The sequence below is a fragment of the Rhopilema esculentum genome, chromosome 1 (genome assembly GCF_057945365.1).
Source record: "Rhopilema esculentum isolate cy_ngs chromosome 1, ASM5794536v1, whole genome shotgun sequence".
Classification (NCBI taxonomy): Eukaryota; Metazoa; Cnidaria; class Scyphozoa; order Rhizostomeae; family Rhizostomatidae; genus Rhopilema; species Rhopilema esculentum.
This window is the reverse complement of record NC_142815.1, coordinates 1,727,305-1,749,890: the sequence shown is the minus strand read 5'-3', so window position 1 is coordinate 1,749,890 and position 22,586 is coordinate 1,727,305. Positions and strand designations below refer to the sequence as shown.

The 22,586-nt window shown below is 38.5% G+C and overlaps 2 protein-coding genes across 5 annotated transcripts in view; one reads left to right on the top strand and one right to left on the bottom strand.

The window, feature by feature from the left end:
- LOC135690402 (cytoplasmic polyadenylation element-binding protein 1-B) overlaps window positions 1-19,743 on the bottom strand; it is a 56,319-nt gene extending 36,576 nt beyond the window's left edge. For 3 of the 4 annotated variants that reach the window (XM_065207952.2, XM_065207955.2, XM_065207954.2), the window contains exons 1-2: window positions 19,488-19,743; window positions 3,496-3,583 (exon numbers count right to left, since the gene is read on the bottom strand). In XM_065207952.2, the coding sequence (XP_065064024.1) occupies window positions 3,496-3,583; window positions 19,488-19,577 (178 nt within the window). In that variant the 5' untranslated portion in view covers window positions 19,578-19,743. Of the gene's footprint in view, window positions 1-3,495; window positions 3,584-13,618; window positions 13,763-19,487 lie in introns of those variants that run through there. The other variant, XM_065207960.2, reaches the window with a different exon arrangement.
- LOC148960634 (uncharacterized) lies at window positions 5,980-8,226 on the top strand. Its single transcript, XM_089114739.1, has 2 exons — window positions 5,980-6,029; window positions 7,558-8,226. The coding sequence occupies exons 1-2, from the start codon at window positions 5,980-5,982 to the stop codon at window positions 8,087-8,089; spliced, it is 582 nt and encodes a 193-aa protein (XP_088970865.1). The 3' UTR covers window positions 8,090-8,226.
- Window positions 19,744-22,586: the final 2,843 nt, after the last annotated feature.

Sequence of the window (22,586 nt, the reverse complement as noted above, 5' to 3'; positions counted from 1 at the left end):
AACACCTCTCACCATACACGCTCTTAGTAACTGTACAAGAAGCTCGCCCTGGAGGACAAATTAACCAACGCTCAAATATTATTACACCTTGTTTTGCAGTAACCCCCGTCAATAACGTGAATTCCTAACGTGGCTTCCTGGTAACAGATTAATCGAACAGGGGTGGCAAAAAAAGGGTATTTTCCTTCAAACTAAATCCCCAGACAGGGTTGCCTTTTCTCATGTGAGGCACTGTGGTCCCACAGGGCTCTAATGGTTAATAAATCTGGCTCTCCCAGGAGGATCGACACAAAGACTGCTTTGGTTGTTCCAGGTCATTTGTTTTCGCGTGCATCGAAATACCGTATTATCAAATGTTACGTGTTACGAGTTATCGTGCGTTCAAAAACTTAAAAAAACACGTCAGTTCAGGTCAAGGGTATTCTGCAAGAAAGGGCCTCTTTTTCTTTTTCTTTTATCATTTCAACTGAAAATAACACGGGATATTGTACACAGATAGTTAGAGCCCCCGTGTACTTTGAGACGCTTGGCCCCCCTGAGTATTCTTGGCAGCCCCCTCAACACACAAATCGCAAATCCAATGCAAAGGTATATGCTACGCAGCGTTCATGAAACGACCCTGAAACGCTACTAACTCGATAAGTTACATCAAGTTATCACATAAAGAATTGCTTCGAAAATGAAACATCACTGATCCGATTAAAAGAACCAAATATAATTCAGTTACTCATAGCATTTTCAATTAAATTTACAGTTTTTCTTTCTCTCAGAAAGAAAATGAAAGCAGTCTATCAGACAAAAATGCTTCTTCCTTGTATGTGCCAACAGAGGCGAACAACTCTCTGAAAGATTTAGCCAGCCCCGTCTTTGTTAGCAGCAAGCATGCGCATATAGATCACGCAATACTACGCATGCGTCATGACCGCAAAGATGGGACTTGTACATTTTTCGTCTCCCGCATAGGCAGGGTAAAAGGTGGGTAAATTTGAGTCAAAACAGCGCTGATGCAGCACTTTTCTTTAAGGTTATACAAATATGCAAGTGATCAAGTTTACGTCTTGTCGTAAGTAAATTACGCCAGGATGAGAAAATTACGACAACAGTCTTTGAGATATTGCGAGTTACGACTGATAAAAATAGGTGAATTTCGATTCACAGTCGCATAGCTCTAGTATTCGTATTTGTACTTGTTTCATCCGAAGGTAGTTTTTCGGATGCTGAAAGCTATGTTATCTAGGAATGTTTTGGTCCTTCCTCTCGATGTGACCACATCACTTCATTCCTACACCTAAAGTTATAGATAATTGGCGACTCCCAGTAATGTTGGTGAAATTTTGGTCAAGGACTCGAATCCCAGACCCTTGAATCTGTAGCCCGCGAACCTAAACCGATACTCGCAGCTATGATCACCCATCCTTGCACCTAGTGGCGCCCAAGCCCAAACGAACAAAACGCACCCCATTAAAAGGGTACAAAGCAACAAAAACGCCAAAATTTACTTTTCTTTTAAACCACGTGCATTGGGTGATAACGCTGCTTTTCCAAAATTTCCCGCCTATTTATAAAGACTCGTATTCGGAACGAGACAGTGTCATGACGAAACTGGAAGAATGGATGTGCAGAAATTAAAAGGCAAGGGTAAAAGTTCAAAGGGGTGGTGGAACAGCACCGGCATTCCAAGAAAAAAACAGACTTCACAGCAGCCAGACCTTTTTTCACATCCTTGTAGTGACAACTATGATGTTAATAGATTTATAGATACCAGTCAGCCTAGAATTCTCGCTCGAAAGACCTTGGAAGAAATCTTCCATACAATATAGCCCCCGGGGGCTTAAACAAGGATTTGTGGCTAGAACGATTAAAGCAGCTGGAATTCATAAGTTGAAAACAGGAAACATTGATTGGAGTCCATAATTGAAAATGTTTTTGTAATTTCCTGAAACTCTATCCCTCACAATATGGAAACTCGCTTGTATGTTATTGCCCTAGGCCAATGTTGACGCAACCTTATATAGCCTCTCTCCTTCCACTGTGTCTTTTCCTGCTTAATCGCAAACAGCAATGACCTCCCAGGCGGAACATGTTAAGAGATTTCATTCGTATCGAATGACATATCAAATAGCATTAGCTGTATTGGGATGTTATCGTTGTGTCTATTTCCAAAGTTAGATACTTCGATTCATCCAAGACTATCAAATTTCGTTTACATATAGCCAATGACGTCATCAGTCGATGGAAAACAAAATGGCGGCTGCAGGAAACTATCATTTTACAGGCCCGTCGGAACCGGGGGGCTGGGGGGCTGAAGCCCTCCAATAATTGTCAGGCTGTAGTATATTTTTTTTATAACAGTGTACTAAATGAAAAGGAATACAATGGGCAGCCCCCCAATATGAATTTCGTTCCGACGGCACTGTTTTAAACAAAAGAAAGCTTGACAGAATATGAAACAGCAATCAAAGACGATAAAAAAGACTGAATCAAGTTTGCTTTTAGCGTTTTCATGTTGTTCAGTAAAAAGTCTAAAACAAACTGGTGTTTACATAAGTGCCCCCCGTCTATGCTGATGTCGAAAGCGGGCGTCCACCCCTTTCGGAACCCTTGCAAAACAAAAGGGGAAAACATTCCTGTCTACCCACATACCCTAGCCTAGCGCTCGTTTCTACACATTGTGCGCCGTGCGTTCCCAGTACGAAAAAACCGACACTTTGGACATATTTGGCGTAAAATATCCTCGTAAAATATCCTCGTAAAACTCAAATCATCAACAAGTCGCGTAATTTTATCCGATTGTCGCAATTACGACAAACAAGGCGCATTTTCAAGAAATGTGCCAGATAGAAACTACTTCCCGACCTTTGAATGGCGCGTATCATGCATTCACACGTACGTTTGTATCAACTAGGGTTGGAGAAATTCTTGTACACGCGCTCGAGTAAACGAGGTCACAAATGAAAAACAAATTTATAATCATTAAATCATTATATCTAGGAGGGTATTGATATGATAAGAAAATTGGCACTTGAGTGTCGTCCATTTATTGACTTTTTCTTTGACTTTCAAATCGCTCACATTCAGCTCTCAACGCACAGCGAAATTGAAAACGTCTGGGCACAGTTTTGGGGAATTACAGAAATACAGAAAAATGTCCTAAACGACTGTCAAAAGGAAACTTTTATAAGAAATTGTGGAATCTCTTGTAACAAAATTGTAAAAAAACATCCCTCCAGTTTTGGAGAAGAAAACCATACACATTGCAGTTGTCCAAAAAGAAAAAAGCCGATTTTTGTTTTTGTTCACGAAGCAAATTCTAGTTTAGCAAGGAGCTTTACACATATAGAAACCCATTCAAATTGAGATTTTTCACTCAATTTGCGATTATTATGTCTGTCGGACGAACAAAAGAAGAGAGCAAAAACAAATTTAAAAGTCGCTTTGAATAACAGGACGATAACTAACGCAACGCAGAAGTTCATAAAATATCAAAACTCATACCTTTCTCTGGATTTTCTTGTCCGCCATTCCTCGTCTTCCCAGCCTGGCTGATTAACTGGAGAAGTTTCGCAGACAAATCAGCATCGCTCTGAGAACGATGGAAACAAGGCAAATTATCAATCATAATTATGACCCAAGGACGAGCAGACACACAATATAAAGAACAAACAGTTTGTCATGGGGCTCGCGCAGCTAGGGTTGTTTGCATAGGCTGGGAACTCTCCGTGTGTTATCCTCTTTGAAACGAGGTCAACTTGATGACGTAATTACACTGGCATGAGACCGAAATTCATCAGCCCTGACTGGAATGTCACATAAAACCCTTTGTGGGTTAGCCTACACCTCAAGCTGAAAATTAAACAAATAACACGACTGCTTGCGAGAAATGTTTCTGATCTTTACTCCAGAAATTGTTTTGCAGCTGCCCCGAGAATTCTGTTGAATGAGCCACGACGTTAAATGAAAGAATTACTGTAATGTTCGGCCAGATTGTCTCCTGGTTTCTCTATTAAAATCATTCGGATCATATGTGATAAGATCTCGCAAAATTTCAGCGTGGCAACGAAATCATAAACGAATTGTGTTTCACTCTCTGATCTTGAACTCTCTATTTCCGGGCTTTAATAGAATGTGTCTGGAACAGATTCTCTGCGTCTGAAAACTGCTCTCGAGAAACAAATATTTGGAAGATATTCCCTTCTCTGTATAACAAGAATAATCTGCCTGGCAATTAACTTAACATATCCTTAATAATTCCAAAATTCTGTTTCTCTATCTTTGACAGAAATTGAAGTTGCTTGCAATAAGCAAATCTCCATTTGAATCCTGCCAAGTTTTAAACCTTTGACGAGTGTTGAAATTCACAGAACTTTGTATTTGTTCCGAGTCAATTTTTTGTAAACAATTTCTGCAAAAGTGATTTCATTGTTGTCGAATTCTCTTCACTTGCACCCACCCACGTGTCAAAACACAATCCACCAGGCAACCAAATCTTACAATCTTACAACCAAATCCAACTCGAATCCGAAATCCGGAGAATAGGATTTACAAAAAATGAAATGTCTTCCTTTGGCCTTGCAAGTTGAGACAAGACTGAAACGAATTAGTAACTTTCGTTTTGGGAATACTCCGCCAACCAATTGTCCCAGTTGTCGATCCTGAAAGTGGCACTTACGAGATGGTCTATTTCAATGGAAACCAGCTCCTCCAAGAACACTTCTTGCGTCAAAATTACGTTTTCAAATTCTGCGATGACAAAACTGATACGAAACAAAATACTTGTTCCATATATGCCTGTCTCTACACTCGACAATTGGATCTCTTTAACTTTGAATCAGCTACAATTGTACCAGATTAGCTCGGAAAGTAATTCAACCAATAACAAACAGCCGAAATCTAGAAGAATGGCCTAACTCTGTTATCAGCCCTACGGTCTTGCCATCGGGTTTTAAGTTTTCTTTTTTCCGAGACCCGGTTCTTGTGTCTAGACAGGTTCACAATATCTTCGAACAAAGGGCAATATCCCACAAACGGTTATCCTACCAAAATCTATGAGCCAATCCCTCAAATTCTTTAAAATAACACATTATACATGCGGTTTTTCAACGATTTTCCCAAAACACATTACCAAAAGCGAAACGTGCTCTAATATTTTGTATTCGTCCAAGAAGATTCCCGCAAAAAGGGAATCCTCTTTAGGGCGATGTCAATGATGGTTTTGCATCATCTGTTGGAGAGCCAAAATGGCCAAAATAAAAAATAAATTCTAACCCGGTCGCTGAAAACCGGGCACAGCTAGTGATCTGCCTATAATTACATAAACTTTAAGGGACAAAGTAAAATTATGATATTAAAAAATATATCACCAAAAATTGTCATTGCAAAATACAAAACCAAAAATTAGACATTTCAAGGGAAGAATCTTTATATCCCCATCTGGTCAATTTTTTCCTCTCTATTTCCTTCCCAGTGGCGTCGCGTAACCATTCTCGACGGAGGGGTGTAAGAGATGCAAAACCATATTTTACCGACAGAAATTCTTTTGTTGCATTAATATTTTGTTATAAATTTAATTCTACCGACGAGTTCTCTGAAAGTTTGGAAGTGTATGCCCCCCACACCCCCGCCCCGCACGCTACACCCCTGTTCCTTCTCTCTGTTCTCTACTGTTCCAACATTTGTGACCTATCTTTTATTCACCTTTGAACCCTCTGTTCTTCTCTGTTCCCCTCTGGTTCGTTGCTATTACCCTCCGCCCCATTCTGTTAAACTCTTCATTTCCCTTTAATTTTCTTTGTTCCCCTCTGTCCTATTTCTGTCTCCCCTCTGCTCAATCTTAAACTTCTTGCTATAGAAGCTCCTCAAGGGAGGAGAAGCCATTTTTGTCTCTCGAAACAAAACTAAATGGTGATTCCCACAAATCGTCTCCAGAAACGTACCAGTTTGGAAGACTTATGACCTGGGCCAACAGCAAGATTCGACAGGATGGAAACTGCCCTTGGTTTCTCTCAGATTCGTATTAAAGGGAAATCCGAGTTAGGGAAGACCCTAACCCGACACAAGTTGGAGAGAGGGCAAGGGAACATTTAACACCCATAACAAAAGATTTAAAACTACTCTACAGTTTATCAAAAACGGGGGACCATGGCCCCCCTTAATCGGAGGCCCTGAGTTAACTGTACCGCGTGCGGCACAGGGTTGCATAATAAGGTTTAAAGACTTGCTACAAAATATACTTCCTACGCCTGTGCTATAAATTTTGAAATTTTGATTCTGATTTAGAACCATAAAAATTTTCTATAACTTAAAGCAATTTTTATATAAGTACTCTGGGTACTAATTTAAAAATTTAAAATGTCAACAAGAAAATATTATCAACCGAGTGCGAGAGTTTCAACTGTACCGATTTTTATTGTCAGTCCCTCTATAAATTATATTACCTGTTATCGTAATTAAATTTTTGTTTTCGTAATTATATTTACAATAAATGCACAAAGAATGCGACCAATCGTATGGAAACTATAAGCAAGGTGGTAAGAGGGACGCTGTGGTGGGGGTTTCGGGACTCAGCCCTCTGGCAATGATTCAGATTTTGTTGGAGGGCCTCAGCGATGAACTCTTTATGTGATATTGGCGTGGCTTCCGGAAGTTACTTACCGGGGTGGAAAGGAGTCGTACAATGAAATTTTGGATAACTTCAAAAGCAAGGTCGTGAATTGAAATGAAATGGTTATAGTTTTCTCAGGCGATTTTGCAGTCGAGAGAATAGGTTATCTCGTGGTTAAATTAACGAAATAATTCATTGCTGTGTTGTATTTATCTGGGTCGAGTTGCCTTGTTCCGGCTCAATGGTTCTTAGGCATTCTTCTACACAAGATTCCGAGAACACCCAGAACAGCATTAGTGTACCGGGCAATCGGGCCTTTCTTGCGGCAAAATAAAAATCAGCCTCTTGTTGGTGACTTTAAGATCGACCAATCAGCTTTGCCTCCATCCATTGTCACTTTCTTTTGTTTATTGTGATTGGTTGATACCACAGACACCACAACGAGACGAATTTTCTACTCATGAATGGATTCTCAGGGTAGCGTGTTGGCGATATATTTCCTTTGAAGCTGATAAATTATTCAAGAAGCTGAGGGTATGGAATTAATTAAAGTGTGCTTAATGAAAAAATAGTTGAAGATAGCTTCTAAAGATAAAAATGGTTTAATTGAAGCAATTGTTCATTGATTTAACTTCGAATTTTGTCTTCGTACCGGACATAGGTTCTTGTTCACACCTGCTTTAATGAATTCTTAAATACGACTATGGCCTAAAAGAATAGAGAGTCACCGACCTACCACCCAGGTGCATGGTTAAATGCCGCAGAGGAGAAGGAAGAAGTGGGTATCTTGAGGCATTTTGATATCGGCAAGCAGATGAGAAATATGGCTGATTTCTAAGCAATAAATGTTCATCGATTCTTAGTAGCAACGAGAAGGCTGCAATCTTGAAGAATGTGTTAAGATATGTGCCAGGTATGTAGATCATATTTGGAAAAGTTTGAAGAAGGAGATGAAGGAAGGGAGTGAAGAAATGGGAAGAAGAAGGGGATGAACAAGAGGATGAACAAGGGAATGAAGTAGGAGACGAAGAAGGAGATGAAGAAAGAAATGAACAAGGGGATGAAAAAGGGATTGAAAAAGTAGATAAAAAAAGAAATGAAGAAAGAGATAAAGCAGAGGATGAAGAAAGAGATGAAGCAGAGGAAGAGGAAGGAGATGAAGAAGGGGGCGAAACAGGAGATGAAGTAGGAGACGAAGAAGGAGATGAAGAAAGAAATGAACAAGGGGATGAAGAGGAGGGCGAAGAAGGAGATGAAGAAGGAGATGAAGAATTGGATGAACAATGTGATGAAAAAGGGATTGAAAAAGTAGATAAAAAAAGAAATGAAGAAAGAGATGAAGCAGAGGATGAAGAAAGAGATGAAGAAGGGGGCGAAGAAAGAGATGAAGAAGGAGGTGAAGAAGGGGGCGAAGAAGGAGATGAAGAAGGAGATAGAGAAAGACATAAAGAATTGCATGAACAAGGGGATGAAGAAGCAGATAAATAAAGAAATGAAGAAAGAGATGAAGCAGAGGAGAAAGAAGGAAATAAAGAAGGGGGCGAAGAGGGAGATGAAGAAGGGGGCGAAGAAATAGATGAAGAAGGAGATGAAGAATGGAATGAAGAAGAGGGCGAAGAAGGAGATTAAGGAAGACATGAAGAATTGGATGAACAATGTGATGAAAAAGGGATTGAAAAAGTAGATAAAAAAAGAATTGAAGAAAGAGATGAAGCAGAGGATGAAGAAAGAGATGAAGCAGAGGAAGAATAAGGAGATGAAAAATGAGATGAAGAAGGGGGCGAAGAAGGAGAAGAGGAAGATGATAAAGGAAAAGAGGATAGAGAAGGAAATGAAGAAGAAGAAGAAAAAGAAGAATAGAAGACGAAAAAGAAAAAAACAGAAAAAGTGGGAAAATAAGACTTAGAAAAAAAGAATCACAAGAAAAGGCAGAAATGATAAGAAGATAAAAAGGGAGAGTAAATATAAATGGAATGAAGAAGAACGACGAAAACAAGAAGTAGAAGAAAAATAAAAAAGAAAGGAAAGGATGGAAAACAGGAACAGGAAGAACGAAACAAGAAGTAAATTTTAAAAGACAAAAGGAAAAGATAACGAGGGAAAAAGAAGATACGAAAAAAGAAGATGAAAGGGAAGAAAGTAAAGAAAAAAGCAAAGAACTACAGGTTAAAATAAAACTAAGGAACGAAGAAAAAAGGGGAGTAGATTACAAAGAAGACTGGATACAGGAACATAGGAGGAGGAGACTTAGACAAACTGGCCAATGTAGAATTGAACGCTGCTGAAATTACGTTTGGAAGTAGGCCTTGAACAAGGCCATTGAAAACACGATAGACAGCTTCCTACCATGAAATATTAGTAAGTTTCTTAATGATACTGTGAAGAGATACGAGGGCAGAATAGCAAGATAATGTTGCTGGTAATACGGTATTAAACAGTGAAATGTTACAGATATCGCACATGGTTACAATTATCCGGTTGAAGAGCAAATAACGAGGCGATCTCGTACAAGGTGGCATATAAAACTATTGTTGTTGAGACAGATATGATACATCGGTATATCAGTTTTAAAACGCACGCTGGTAAGAAGCGTTCAGACGGATTAATGATTAGGGAAAGAAAACTTGTGGTTGTCTTCAGCTGAACATGGAGGCTGGCATTTACTCTGATGTCTGCCTAGCTAGTAATATGGGGATTTCACATCAAGGGGGATGTCTTCCATGGGGATGTCTATTTAAGGACTCTTTATTTCACATTTTGCGGTAGCTGTTTTCTTTACATAAAGAAAATAGACTGTGCTTGGTATTTTCATGCAGTACGATATCTGGTTGGCTTTAAAAAAATAGTCGCTAAGCATGCCGGTTGCGCAAGACCTTTTAAAAAGAGCAGTGCAAGAAAAGAGGGCAAGGCAATGGGTCAACGGCTACAAGAATGAATCTTGATGATTTTACCTAAAGATTGCCTGAATTCATAACAGTAAAGAGATATTTATCTTGGGATCGCACTCGATGAGAATACGTCACTAAGTAAACTTCAATTAACTGACAGCTTCTTTGAACGGACATCTTCAACTAACAGACAAATTATTTCTTCAACAGACATTTCTCTACACCCCAATGACGCTTCTTAACAATTTTTATCTCTCTAGAGCAGAGACTTCTTTAGAGACGAAACCACCTTAGATGGGTAGCATTATGGTTTAGCGTGAAATTCGTTCACAAACTGATTTTTGCAAGAATCTCTCTAAAAACAGAGACCGCGGAAGCGAGGAGCTTTAGCCCCCTCCCCCAATAATTTCTAAATTGTATTTGAAATCAAACAAAAGTCGCACTGCTCTTGGTTTTTAGCATGTTTAGCTATCCCTCCCCCCCCCCCCCAACAAGAAACATTATGGCACCCTCAATCTGTTATATGCTCCGTCGTTTTTGTCTAAAACGTGCAAACAATCATTTCCGAAAATTGTTACTTTCTCGTGCAAGCAAGAACAACGCTCTACAAAAGATTTTTCACTAGATCTGCTAAACGACAGAAAACCTCTTCTTTGCCATCAAAGCCGGGATAACTCTTTATAACGTACAATGCCTGCCAAAAGTCTTGGAACACTGACGTCATTCTCCAAGATCAGAATCAATCATCCCCCTTTCCCCTACAGAACAATGTTGGTTTACTATGAAACGGGCAGGGATTTTAGTAAGATCTTTCTTTTGCGCTTCTTTTATGATATTTCTCTAAATTATCAACATTTCTGTAAAGGAAAAGGGCAGAAGTAGTTATTTTTTCGAAAAGGAATGAAAGATATGAAATGCAATGCAAGTTGCTGGATGTTGCAAGTACGTTTGGCAGACATTGTACAAACAATTTTGCCGCCCAAAAATGCTTTTTTACTACCCAAGCAAATTAAAAGTAACCTTCTTATGAAGCGGACACCTCTCTTCAGACATTACCCCCTGCCAACATGTTTTCTTATCTAAGAGCCCTATTATATTTTCAATTACAATTTGTCTTTTCATTTCATGAAGCAGGGGATGGAGCTTTTTTTAACTAATTAGACATTATGTATTGTTTGGTAGATAGTGCTAAAATTATACATGTATAATCCTTTTGCATAAAACTAACAAAAGGTTTAATTTTGACTTTATCAGTTAAAGACTAAATATTTACATTCCTCGTCTATCAATGAACTCAATAAGAAACAAGGTTAGTTCTTCAATTTCCTAATTCGGTAGACTTAGACAATGTGATGTCAAAATGATTATCATTTCATTTTGCCAGCCGTCTGGTCTCGTAATGAAACGCAATTCTTCGTTAGGTTCAAGTCAAAGCATGAAAAATATTAGTCTGGCAAAGAAGAAGACATCCTGCTAGGGGGAGGGGGCACAGATTGGTAACAACCCCAGTTGCACAGATTGGCAACAACCCCACCAACAGCCAGCAGGGCAATGGCCCTGCCCTACTAAGGCAAGACAATAACCTACCAACAAAATTTGATTCCAAGCAGAGTATGGGTTTGATATTCCCCCTAGACTCCCCCTGCTGTTCCCCTAAGATATACCCCTATTGTTCTCCCAAAGACTTCCCTTTTTCCCTCAAGACTTCCCCCCAAAAAGACTTGCGGCTTTCTCAGATGAACCCTACCCTGCGGCTTTCTCCGATGAAATTTTTGTCTTCCCCGTCAAGAACGGCAGCCAAGATTAGAAAATTTTTACCATAATGAAATTTGGGGCCTGAGTTACACAACACCCGGTTGGGGTTACTCCCGTGTAAACCCTCAATCTGAAGTGATATTAAATCCATCTTTCACATCGCATCTTGTTCATAGAAACGCGCACTTCTTCCAGAGAGTAGTTTCACAAAGCGCACGAAAACCTCTTCTTCAACGTTCCTTTCATTTTGATGGGGCATTTTAACTAAGAGAATTTCAGGGGTTTGTTTTCTTCTTTCCCAGCTATTCATTTTAGCGCCTATGGTGTGATCTCAAAGAAGATTCTTTGCCAAAACAGCAAAAACTGTTTCATATCTGCATTGGACATGGCAACCCAGCGTCATGCCACACAGAAGCAACAGACTTACAGAAGTAACAGTCGTGTACAGACTTGCAAAAGCGAATTGCTTTAATTTTGGAGGACATTCCAAAATGAAAACCAATTCAGTGTCATGTTACTCGGGCCTTGGTCTTCTCCAACAAGTTTCAGTAATCCCCGTGAAAAATCTAGAATTTAGGAATACTTCATGTTGTATTTAAAATGTCCTTTAGAATAGGGGTAGAAAGCAATTCAAAAATGGAGGGGGCACATGAAGTCAAAAAGGGTCAACTCTGAAAGCTGCAAGTAGGTATTTGAACAGTTTTTCTGAAAAGTGGGGGGCACAGGCGCTGCAGAAGTTTTGAAGGAAAAAAAATTCTACAGCACTATTTGAATTAACCAAATATTAAATATATTATTTTGCCATTGGGTTATCAACAGACGAAAACAGAATTTAGCCTACAAGTCTATTAACAGAATTGCTGCCTACCACATAATCATTCATTGCCCAAGACTCATAGGGGTGGGGTTGGGGGGTGTCTATACTCTAGCTCTGCTGTTTTTTTGCATTTGTCTGCACCCCCACTTAGTGCATTTAATTGCAGGGCCTACCAGCGCTTCTGTTTAATTACAATTATAAATAAAATAATAGACATCTAGAAACTGCAATCAATTCTTAACCAGCTAAACTTTCAAACAAAACCCAGGTAAGAAAGTATATCAGGAGTGCACCCGAGACTATAACCATCACAGAAATTTGGAACATGTAGCTTAGTCTGCTTTTCCCCTTTCTACAACCAAATTTTATTTCTGGGTTAATTTAAGATAAAAGCTGCTATCACTGTCTTTACGTGGCTATATTATTGTTAGTAAATTGACAAAGTGATCATTTAGCGGAGCTCCTTGAAGCCCATTCCATCTCAAACATATTCTGACAAACTTTATAGCAATGATTTTGCTTAAACCTGAAGAAATTCTGACCAATTTTCCGGCAAGCCTCTGGTGCACCCAAGACCTTGTCAAAAAGTGAAATGTTTCCAGTCTGGATATAATAATACATTTCTTTATACAGGGTTATCTTTTCAGCAACAAATGAACAAGGGCCCTCGAATAAATGAATAAATAAATACCACACCTTGTTTTCTTACAATCTCATACACAGCACTGTTTGCAACACTCTACTCATTCCAAACCCCCTCAGTTTATTAGTTTGTACGAAATATTCAAAGCGTACGAAATATTGAAATATTCTTAGATATTAAATGCTCTTGCACAACCAGCATGCTTTGCGACTTTATTTTATAAACCGGCTTAATATCGTACTGCATGAAAATACAAAACAAAATCAATTTCTCAAGACAGCTGCCGCTATGCATGCCCCTTGCACGCGAGCCTTTAAAGTTCATTCAGAACCCTAATTATTGCAACTTAAGGCTAAACTTTTAACTTATTAAAGTTTAAAACAAGCAAATAAATTGAAATTTATGAATCTAAGCTGCCAGTTAAATTTTTAATGTTGAGCTTGAATCTGTCCAATCAAACCTTCTAAATTGGTTGTTATCAGGGATGGCAGTGAGGTGGAGGGGGGGTTTTGAATAGGCAAAAAACTCCTTGCCATTTATGGAGGGAGAGAGAATGAAATACTCTTGATCTACCATAACATATTATTATCTCTACCTCTAGTGCCTCTACCTCTTCTAAAAGTACCCTAAAATTCTAAATATAGTCCTTTCCAATCGAGTGTAAGCCCCCCATTCCTGGGACAAAAACTAGCTTCAGAATTTAAGCCCTCCTGTATGTACATATGTATATTGAACTAGACATTTGTATTGGAATTTACCATATTTTCTCTCTTCAACATGAATACACACACTTACTAGTTGGAAGTACAACAAACTCTAGACATGGTATAGCGTTAAGAAATATGGGGAGTTTAAAATGTTGGGAAGGGGCTAAAAAACCGAATAAAGAGAGGGGTAATAAATATTTTTCCTACCTTATTATATGACTCAAAATATTCAACTTGGCTCTACTTTCTACGTATTGAAAAAACTCTTGTACCGAACTTTTTGACTGCATTTCCTTAAGACTTTATTCTTCGTTTTTTCCATTTCTGTATCCGCATTTTTTTGCTTCGAATTTTTATAACTTGGCGCCATTTTAAAATAGGCCTAATTTTCGATCAGTTGTTGTAGTTGTTGAAGAACAAGCTGCTATGGCAACCACAGACCCCCTATCTCCAAGAAAACTACGGAAAACGCCAAATGAGAAAAAAACTTCAAAGTTATAAAACAAAACAACATTGATTAGCCTAAAAACCTCCCCCAAACCTCCCAACGATTAGGAATTTCTTCTGTTTTTGGCGATTTTTCTGCAGCCCCCTGCTCCACCACCGCTCATCAGCATCCTTGAAACGGTTACCAGGTAAAAATTATCGGCTATGAAATTCTTAATGACAGGATAATTAACTTTGCAGAGAAATAATAGCTCATTGGGGATCAATGCAGGAAATTCAAGGCAAATGGTTTGATACTGCGGAAAAGATTAAGGAAATAGGCAAGAAATGACAGAACCATATCCAACCTTCTGTGGAGTTGCACGTTTACAAAATTGAAATTTAGAGAAATCTACAATCCCGGATTAACAGTGATGGACCTTTATGTCTGCCTCACCTAAGGTTCAGTGTTGATATACCTGCTTCTGAAATTAATGTGCTCCAAGTTTGAAAAGAAAACGGGAGAGAGCATCACTGGACTTAGAAAATAGACTGAATCGAGCTTCTTATTTTCTTGAAATGCCATACCCTGGGTGCCAAAGTTTCCATTATTTAGTCAAAGAAACACATGGAACAAGTCACAGAAATACTTTTTGAGCGAAGATAGGAAACAGAGATCTCTCTTACTTTATACTAACGAGTCTGGTACCCAGGGTAGTTGGTCAGTAAAACTGCCACCAAATAAAGACAAGCAAATTTCAGCTAGGTAAAGTGTCATGTATAAACCCTGCCCACCCCCCCCCCCCCTACGGCTATTGTAACAGGACCAATCATATTGTAAACTGCAATCACGTGATATGTCAATTATAATTGATAGTAGTATATAAATCGAAAGATTGGAAAAAAGAGGAGATTGAATTTTGATTTGAATACAGAAGAAAGTTGTGTTATTTTTTCAACGCTCTACCATTACGATCTATCACACTATACCTTGCAATGAAAATTTTTTAGTATTGACGAAATTACAACAAAATGGAGGAGTAAGAAAATTATGTTAGAGCTTTTGAATACTCCTCTGTTTTCTCCCACTGCTCCTGCAACACAAGACCTATTGATTTATAAACAAGTAGCAAAACTGCCCCTTCAGCCATTTATTGAAGACAAAAACTACTTTTGTGGCACAAAATTCAACTAATGTTTTGAAAAAGCAAAACAATTAAAACATACTCCAGCTGTTTGTTTAAGGATTTGTACTCTGAAAATCGTCAGACAGAAAGCCTTTCTTCTATATATAATTTTTGCTTTTTTAAAAGCCACTTTCAAAATAAACTAACTTTTTTCTCAATTTTTAAACCAAAAAGGCTTTTAATTCCCCTGCCAAAATCTTAGAGAAGAGACTAGGCTTCGTTTTCCATTATTCAAGCTAAATGGAATCTTGTGGACATATGGTGCTTGCTACTGCAAAAATTACAAATTGCATCACCGATTTTGACAACTATCGGTTTTTAAATGTAACAATCACTGTGTGAAAACGAAAGTATGCTATTCCAAAGAAACAATATTTTGGTATTACGCAACACTATTTTATCAGCTAAACCAACCAAAGATTGTAAACTATACTTGCAAAAAACATTTTCAGATACCTTACGTAAAATATTATAAATGTCACTAAAAAATATTATACAAATAAGTGTGACGTAACATATTGCAATCGATAATTTGGCAAAGGAGTGTCAAACGGAAGTTTCCTTTTTTTGGATTTTTTTTCAATTCCCTTCCGAGTTTTATTACAATTAAGGGGCAGGCAGTCTTGAGGATGATTCATTCGAAAATGATTCATTTGCCCTTGTTACTGATATATCGATCTGTTATAGATCGCTTAAACATGGGTTTGTTTCTAGCAAATTAATATTTTTACGTATTCAGAAGGGTCGTTATCAACGCAACTTGACCTGAATCAGAAGGATAATAGCATGACTGGAGCATATCACAGAACTGAGGGGTGGGCGGGTGGGGTTGCCACTAATACCTCACTTTACGTTCACTGCCATGCACCTTGAACCTATGCATCATATACACAAGGGAGCTTTAAATAAGGCAACGAAATTTTTTGCCAACGCATGAAAAAATTCAAACAAATTTCCATGAAAATTATAAAGTCACGGGAACTGCCATGAATACGGAGAGGCTTCAAATAAATCCCCCCACCTTCGAACAAGTAGCCTCCAACCAGTGGCGGATTTAAGGGGGGGGGAAACTAGGGGCAGTTGCCTCTCCCTCAACGAGTTGAAGCAAGTCTGGCACCCCTTTTTTGGAAATTGTGCGCCCCTTTAGAAGAATGAGAATCAGATGAAAAGGTTCTTCAAACGGTAGGTTAATTTGCTTCAAGGAGTGCCTCAAAGTCAAGTTGTTTATTCTGAAAAGGTATCTGAAATTGTTGTATACAGCGTACTCTCGTAACCAATATTTAAAAATTTTTCAGCGCCCCAACTACCAACTGCCCCTCCTTCAAATTTGCTCTAGATATGCCCCTGCCCCCAACTGAATGAGCCCACATCCTATAGCCCCACATCCTTCGAATAAGCCAACATGGGCTAAAGTACTGTCTCAAAAGCAATAGGTTTATCCAAATATATCTGCATCTTTTAGCCCACTGACCAGCCTTAAACAGAACAAGAAAATTTACCCGATTTAAATACCCCCACCTTCAAACAAGCCCCCCTCAAATGAACCTTATTCTGATTTTCTTTTGCAAAATAAGTCCGCGAGGGCACATTTGAGGCTATACGATAGGGTTTATTGGCCTCTTGCCCTCACCGATCTGAGAACAGGCAGAAGCGTCTATCGACGTCCCTTCTCCCTTGCATCCCTGGCCTGAGTCCCCGTTTCCTTCGGTTCATTATATTATCGTTAGTCCTTGATTGATGATGATTACGCAAAATTTCAAGTCATTATTGCAAATGATAAATAAGTAAAGATCAAGAAAGCCATGATTAGGGTGCTTTGATCATCAAGCAGAAAATTGAGGATATCATTTTGTTTTTATATCAATATATAAACGCTGGAAGGTGGGATGAAGCGGAATGAGGGAATTACTAGGGATTTTCAAAAAAACAATAGGATTTTCACAAAAGGTGTACGAGATTTTCTTGGAGTGATTTGCCCCTCGATAACAATAAGCCAACCTTTCTAGATCAATGCTAGTCATGCTAAATAGAGATTTTTTATCGTGTTATGTGTTATTGCTATTAAACTCTTGACCAACACTGCATCATAACAACTCTGCTTTCCCAACCATTGAAACCAATGCTTAAGAAATTGTGAGGGTTACCTAACGTAATGAATTAGCATCGCATCATTTCATCGATTCACAATGCTACTGACCTTCCTTGGAAAATTCTTGGAAAGGAAATTACAAAAACCAGCTTTTTTATAAATCTTTATAAATTTCGTCATGTAGCTTTACTTTTTAATAGGGGAAAAGGAGTTCTCTATTCACCTCCGGATTTCTTTGGTTCCGGTACCAAAGGAACGTTTGTACCAGTTGATTCATATCCTTTAAGAAGAGGAAAGGGGAACAGCAGGCATTGTGAAATGTTGAAAAAGTAGTGGTCTAAAACGTGGGGGGGGGGGTGGGGGGCTAAATCCGAATAAATGAGGTTTTATTGGTGGTTCGTTTCTCAATATTTCCCATTTTCTTCAAAAAGTGGGTAAAGCCCCCACCCCCTGCTACGCGGTGCCTTGTACAGAGCAATTACCTTGCCCCAGACCAGCATTTTGAGGCAATTCTTGCCCGAATTGATGAGATGCGTCGTGGGAATTTGACTGTGTTTTTGTGTGACCAATATGTGTTTTTGTTCGGCCAAACATGCCAAAACAATACACTCTTTTTTTATGAGAACAATTTTATAAAAACACGAGCCTTAAAACTGGTCAAAAGTTTAAAACAAATTGCGAATGAGTCGAGGCTGAGCTTCTGCGAAATGTAATTTTGAACAACGTTTTTTCTCAAAATATTCAAGTTTTTCAGCAAATGAAGGCTGTCTCACTCGCTTTGTTGGCAAATGAGGCCTGTTCACCACACTAAAGCGAAAAAGCTAGCACTCGCACTTCATACACCCTGTTAGTTCAAGAATAAATAAAGAACAACCTAACCTCAGATTTTCGAAAAAATTAAGGACAGTCAGCCTGAACTTAAATTTACTGCTTCTTATATAAAGAGAGTGTATTTTAGGCCAAATGATGTGTTGATGAAAGTTCTAGTTAAGCATAAAAAAAGTTTATCGTTGAAAGTCATAAAGCAGCTATCCTATTAAAAAGTAAAGTTACATAACGAATGTTAGAAAGATTCATACAAAAGCTCGTTTCTGTAATTTCCTTTCCAAGAATTTTTCAAGGAAGTTGCTTAGCATTGTGAATCGATGAAATAATGAGATGATAATTCATCACGTTAGGTTTTAACCCAAGTTTAATCTTCCTATGATGCTGTAAAACTCATAATAAATCTATCTCTTTAAAGCTAATCCAGGTAAATTACTATAGAAAATAACGTTCTAAAAATATTCAAAAAAAATATTAAAAAAGGATTAGGAAACCAAAAAACTTGCTGGCAGAACTAGAGTCTAGTTTTTGCAGAAAATATTTTGGTACCGGTCGCTTTATTTAAAGGGACAATATGAAGCTCAAAACTCTTTTGGCAGATTGTGGGTCTGCTTAATGCGTTTAATTTTCCTAAGGAATGTTTGTACCCTTTTTGAGGAGAAAAGGAGTACAGAAAGCACAGTGGAGCATTGAAAAAGTGGGGGTCTGAAAAAATGTAGAGGGGGTAGATCTGAATAAACAGAGGCTTTATTGGTAGTTCATTTCTTAATATTTTGAATTTTGTGCAAAAAGTGGGAGGGCTAAAGCCCCCCATCCCTTTGCTCCGTGGTGTCTTGTATAGACCCTTTATCTAAAAATATGTACTCATTCTTCGTACATAAAAAGAGTAGGAAACCAAAAAAACTTGCTGGCAGAGTTTAGTTCTCAGTATTTCAATATTGATAGCTCAGAACTCTATTGGCAGATTGATAAAGTTGGTCTGCTTAATGCGTTTATTCTTCTAGGGATTATCAAGTTGTATTTATTACATAACATTAAATATTGTACGTAAAATGGACTGTCGTGAATTTCAAGTTCATAAGTTGGGAGTTTTGATGGTATTCGTTTCAAAACTGATTCGCCTATGCTGATAGCAAATTTTTTAATATAAACAGGAGCAATAGTAATATAAATTATGAAAAAGAAATTCTATCCGATATTAGGAAACCTAGCTATGTTTGCAAATGAAAGGAGAGCTTAAATGCCAATAGATGTTGAAATGGTTTAAGAAAGAAGCATAGTTTGAAGATGAACCTAATACTGGAAAAAAATTGCCTGTTCCCCGTAAAATATTTAAAAATATGATTGGAAATGAGAGAACCATTACATATGCCTGTTCGAAGTTAGAAAACAAAACTACGATTGGAAATGAAAAAATATTGCCTGTTTACAACAGAATATTCAAAATAAACTATAGAAATGTGATTGAAAGAGAGAGAAGCATCATGTATGGTTGTTCAAAGATAGAAAATAGAACTTCGATTTGAAATGAAAGAAAAATAACATTTACCTGTTCAAAAATGTTGTAGCATCGAGTGATAGTAGCACAACCCTGAGCCATCTTGCTGCCTCGTCCGTTCAGTGGGTCTACCAACTTCATCTCAAATCTCAGGAGCTGTACGTTTTCATGCAAATCAAAACTTAATGGCAGTATGTCTCCACGTGCAACGGAACTTTTAAAACAAATCACTTAATAATTAGTTTCTTATACTGTTCTTTGAGCCCGAAGATGGAATTCAGAACTAAGTCTTTAAAACGATGTCATTCGCTCACTGTAGCAAAAATAACTAGATCAACCATGTGATGAAATTATCTTTAAAAAAATCTATTTAATGATACTATTGTTGGACTAGCAAGGGGGTAGCTGACAAAAAATGACGTCAAAATCACGCAGTACAATCGGTCAATTCAGTGCATTGGCATTGAATCTTAAAGCATTCAACTCAACGTTCGGACAGAAAAAGATTGATGGATTCGTATAAAACCGTTTATGTTGCTATAACTAGGGGTGAATTACCAAAGGGGCTAAGCCCCTGGGTGTAAAACCTCATTCGAGATGGCAGTGAAAAAGCTTGTCAGAGGTATACAATAAGAGGTATGTCATAATACGCCTTGCTTGGTGAATATTATATCAGGCACCGTGGAGCAAAGGGGGGCTGGGGGCTTTGGCAATAAAATCTTTGCAAAAAATGCCAAATATGAAGTAATAAACTAACAGTAAAGCCTCTTTTTATACGGTTTTAGCCCCGCCCCCTACTTTTCTAGACCCCCACTTTTCTCTACGCTCCGCAGTGCCTGAATACAACAGATCCAAGTTGAAACTTGAAGACTCATGCTTAAGAGGATCACCTGGCAACTGTCAATTATTTGTTTCTTATATAATAGTCTATAAAAACTGCGATTATACCTGTCTGATATATCGTGGTTGATGCCATTAGGCAGAGCTGTACATGTGTAAAGAACAGGACAGTCTTAAGCAGGGTTGCCGCTTTAAAAAGTTAGAAAGAGAACTTTCTACACCAATCAACACACCCATGTACACACCCATGTGCAAGGATGGTTCAGTTGTTAGAGGCGCTGACTACAGACCCAAGGATCCGTGCTTCGAGTCCCTGGCATGACCAAACTTTCACCCAGAGTGGGGAGAGTCACCAGCTCTCTGTAATTCCAGGCATAGGAATCATGAGGTGTGGTCACATCGAGAGGAAGGACCAGGACACTGCTCGATAAGCATAGCTTCTCAGTGTCCTAAAACTACCTTCGGATGTTAGGTAGCAACAAATACAAATACAAATACCTACATACTTGCATTTATGTTAAAGAGTCTCTTTAATGTATATTAAATCATTCACCAGCTCTCAAATGCTAATAGGATTGTTCATTCGTGGAAAATTAAAAGCACGGAAAAGGTGAAATTCACATTGCCAAGTAAGGAACTCGCCTAACCAAACATGTACTGGCTTGCTAAGGGAGGGGGGGGCTAATTACCCAAAATTGATTTAAATTATTTATCTTAATTTAAAAAGGGGTGTTTGGGGAACAAAGGACACAATACTTTAACGGGTTGTTTATGTTGTCCAAAATCACATTTTTAAGGTCAGAACCTCGTGCATTTACTCTCAAGACAAGGGACGCCTCATTACATCAGACAGCAACCCTGGCCATACAACCCTGGCCATAAATTTCCAAAAAAGGGGCGCCAGACTTGCTTCAACTCGTTGAGGGAGGGGCAACTGCCCCTAGTTGCCCCCCTTAAATCCGCCACTGATTGGTGTACAAGCAAAATTAAAGTCTCTTAAGCAATCAGAATCTGTTTTCAAAATTGGCCAAATATCGTACCGCATGAAACTGCAGAGTACAGTCCATTGCATCTCGTGTGAAATAACAATCTCTGCCTTTTATTAACATCCCACACTGTATGTTCTAACCATTGAAATATTTCTATGATTCCTATTTCTGAACTAACTCGCCTCTTTCTGAAGTGATCTGACAATTTTCTTCAAATGCGTAATCTAACAAGCCAGTTAAAATGTTGCCCCCCTGGTTTTCAGGTCACAAGGTTCTAGAAGCTGAATCAGAAATCGCTCGTGATTGTTCGCAGAACGGGTGCCAAGTCGCTTGCCAAATCGCGGTCATCCCAATGTACAATTGAAAGGCAGGAATGGCAATGGAGCTTAATTAAAGTTCTGCAAGGGACCCGAAGTTGTTTACCATGGCAAATACAAAAAGTGTTTACATCAATTTTCAGCGTCTACAAGTCAGAAGGAGGTTTCCTTATACGAGGCTCTTTATTCTAGTCACTGATTCTAGTTCACATCAATTGTCATTAGAAATTTCTCGGCTTCGATTTTTCAATAACAATATTATCTAAAACGGGATAAAGAGAGACAAGAAACCTCTTGCTGTTTCTTTAAGCCTATTCACATTTTGTTAAGGCAGAAATCATCAAATAATTTCTCAAACTCTATCATTGATTTCCCTACCAAACTGGCGACTAAACCTGGCAATAAATAACATATAAACATATCAATAACAAATAAACCATTTTCATTTGATAGTATGTTGAGATACTTTTTGTGAATCTAGAAAGAAATGAAACGAAATGAAAAGATTCCACAAATCGGCACTCACAGAGTGAGTCATCGCGTATTTGTTTTTATGTCTGTTACTACCTATCTTCTGAAGTTGTTATTAGGACACAGAAAAGCTGTACTGTTACAGCAGCTTCCTGGTTGTGACCACCGCTCGATGTCACCGATCCAGTCCATGTCCCTTAAGGATTGTGCCATCTTGCGCAGACGAGCGAATGAGAACCCACTTTGTCTGGCATCTTGGAGAGCGGTCATGGCATCATCTTGCTCTTTAATGAGGTTACGAATGTCACATTCTTCCATGTATGTTTTTGACATGTTGTTTGGAGAAATGACAGGTGTTTGGAATAACAGAACTACACCTGGTGACTCTCATCACTTAAAGTGGAAGGTTGGTCTTCTCAGTGACTTAAATCCCGGACCGATAGACATAACGTCCGCGATTTATTTAAATATTTATTGTGAAGTGCACTTCTGCATTTGTGCTATGACAGAACATCTCTTCTACTTCTCGTTTG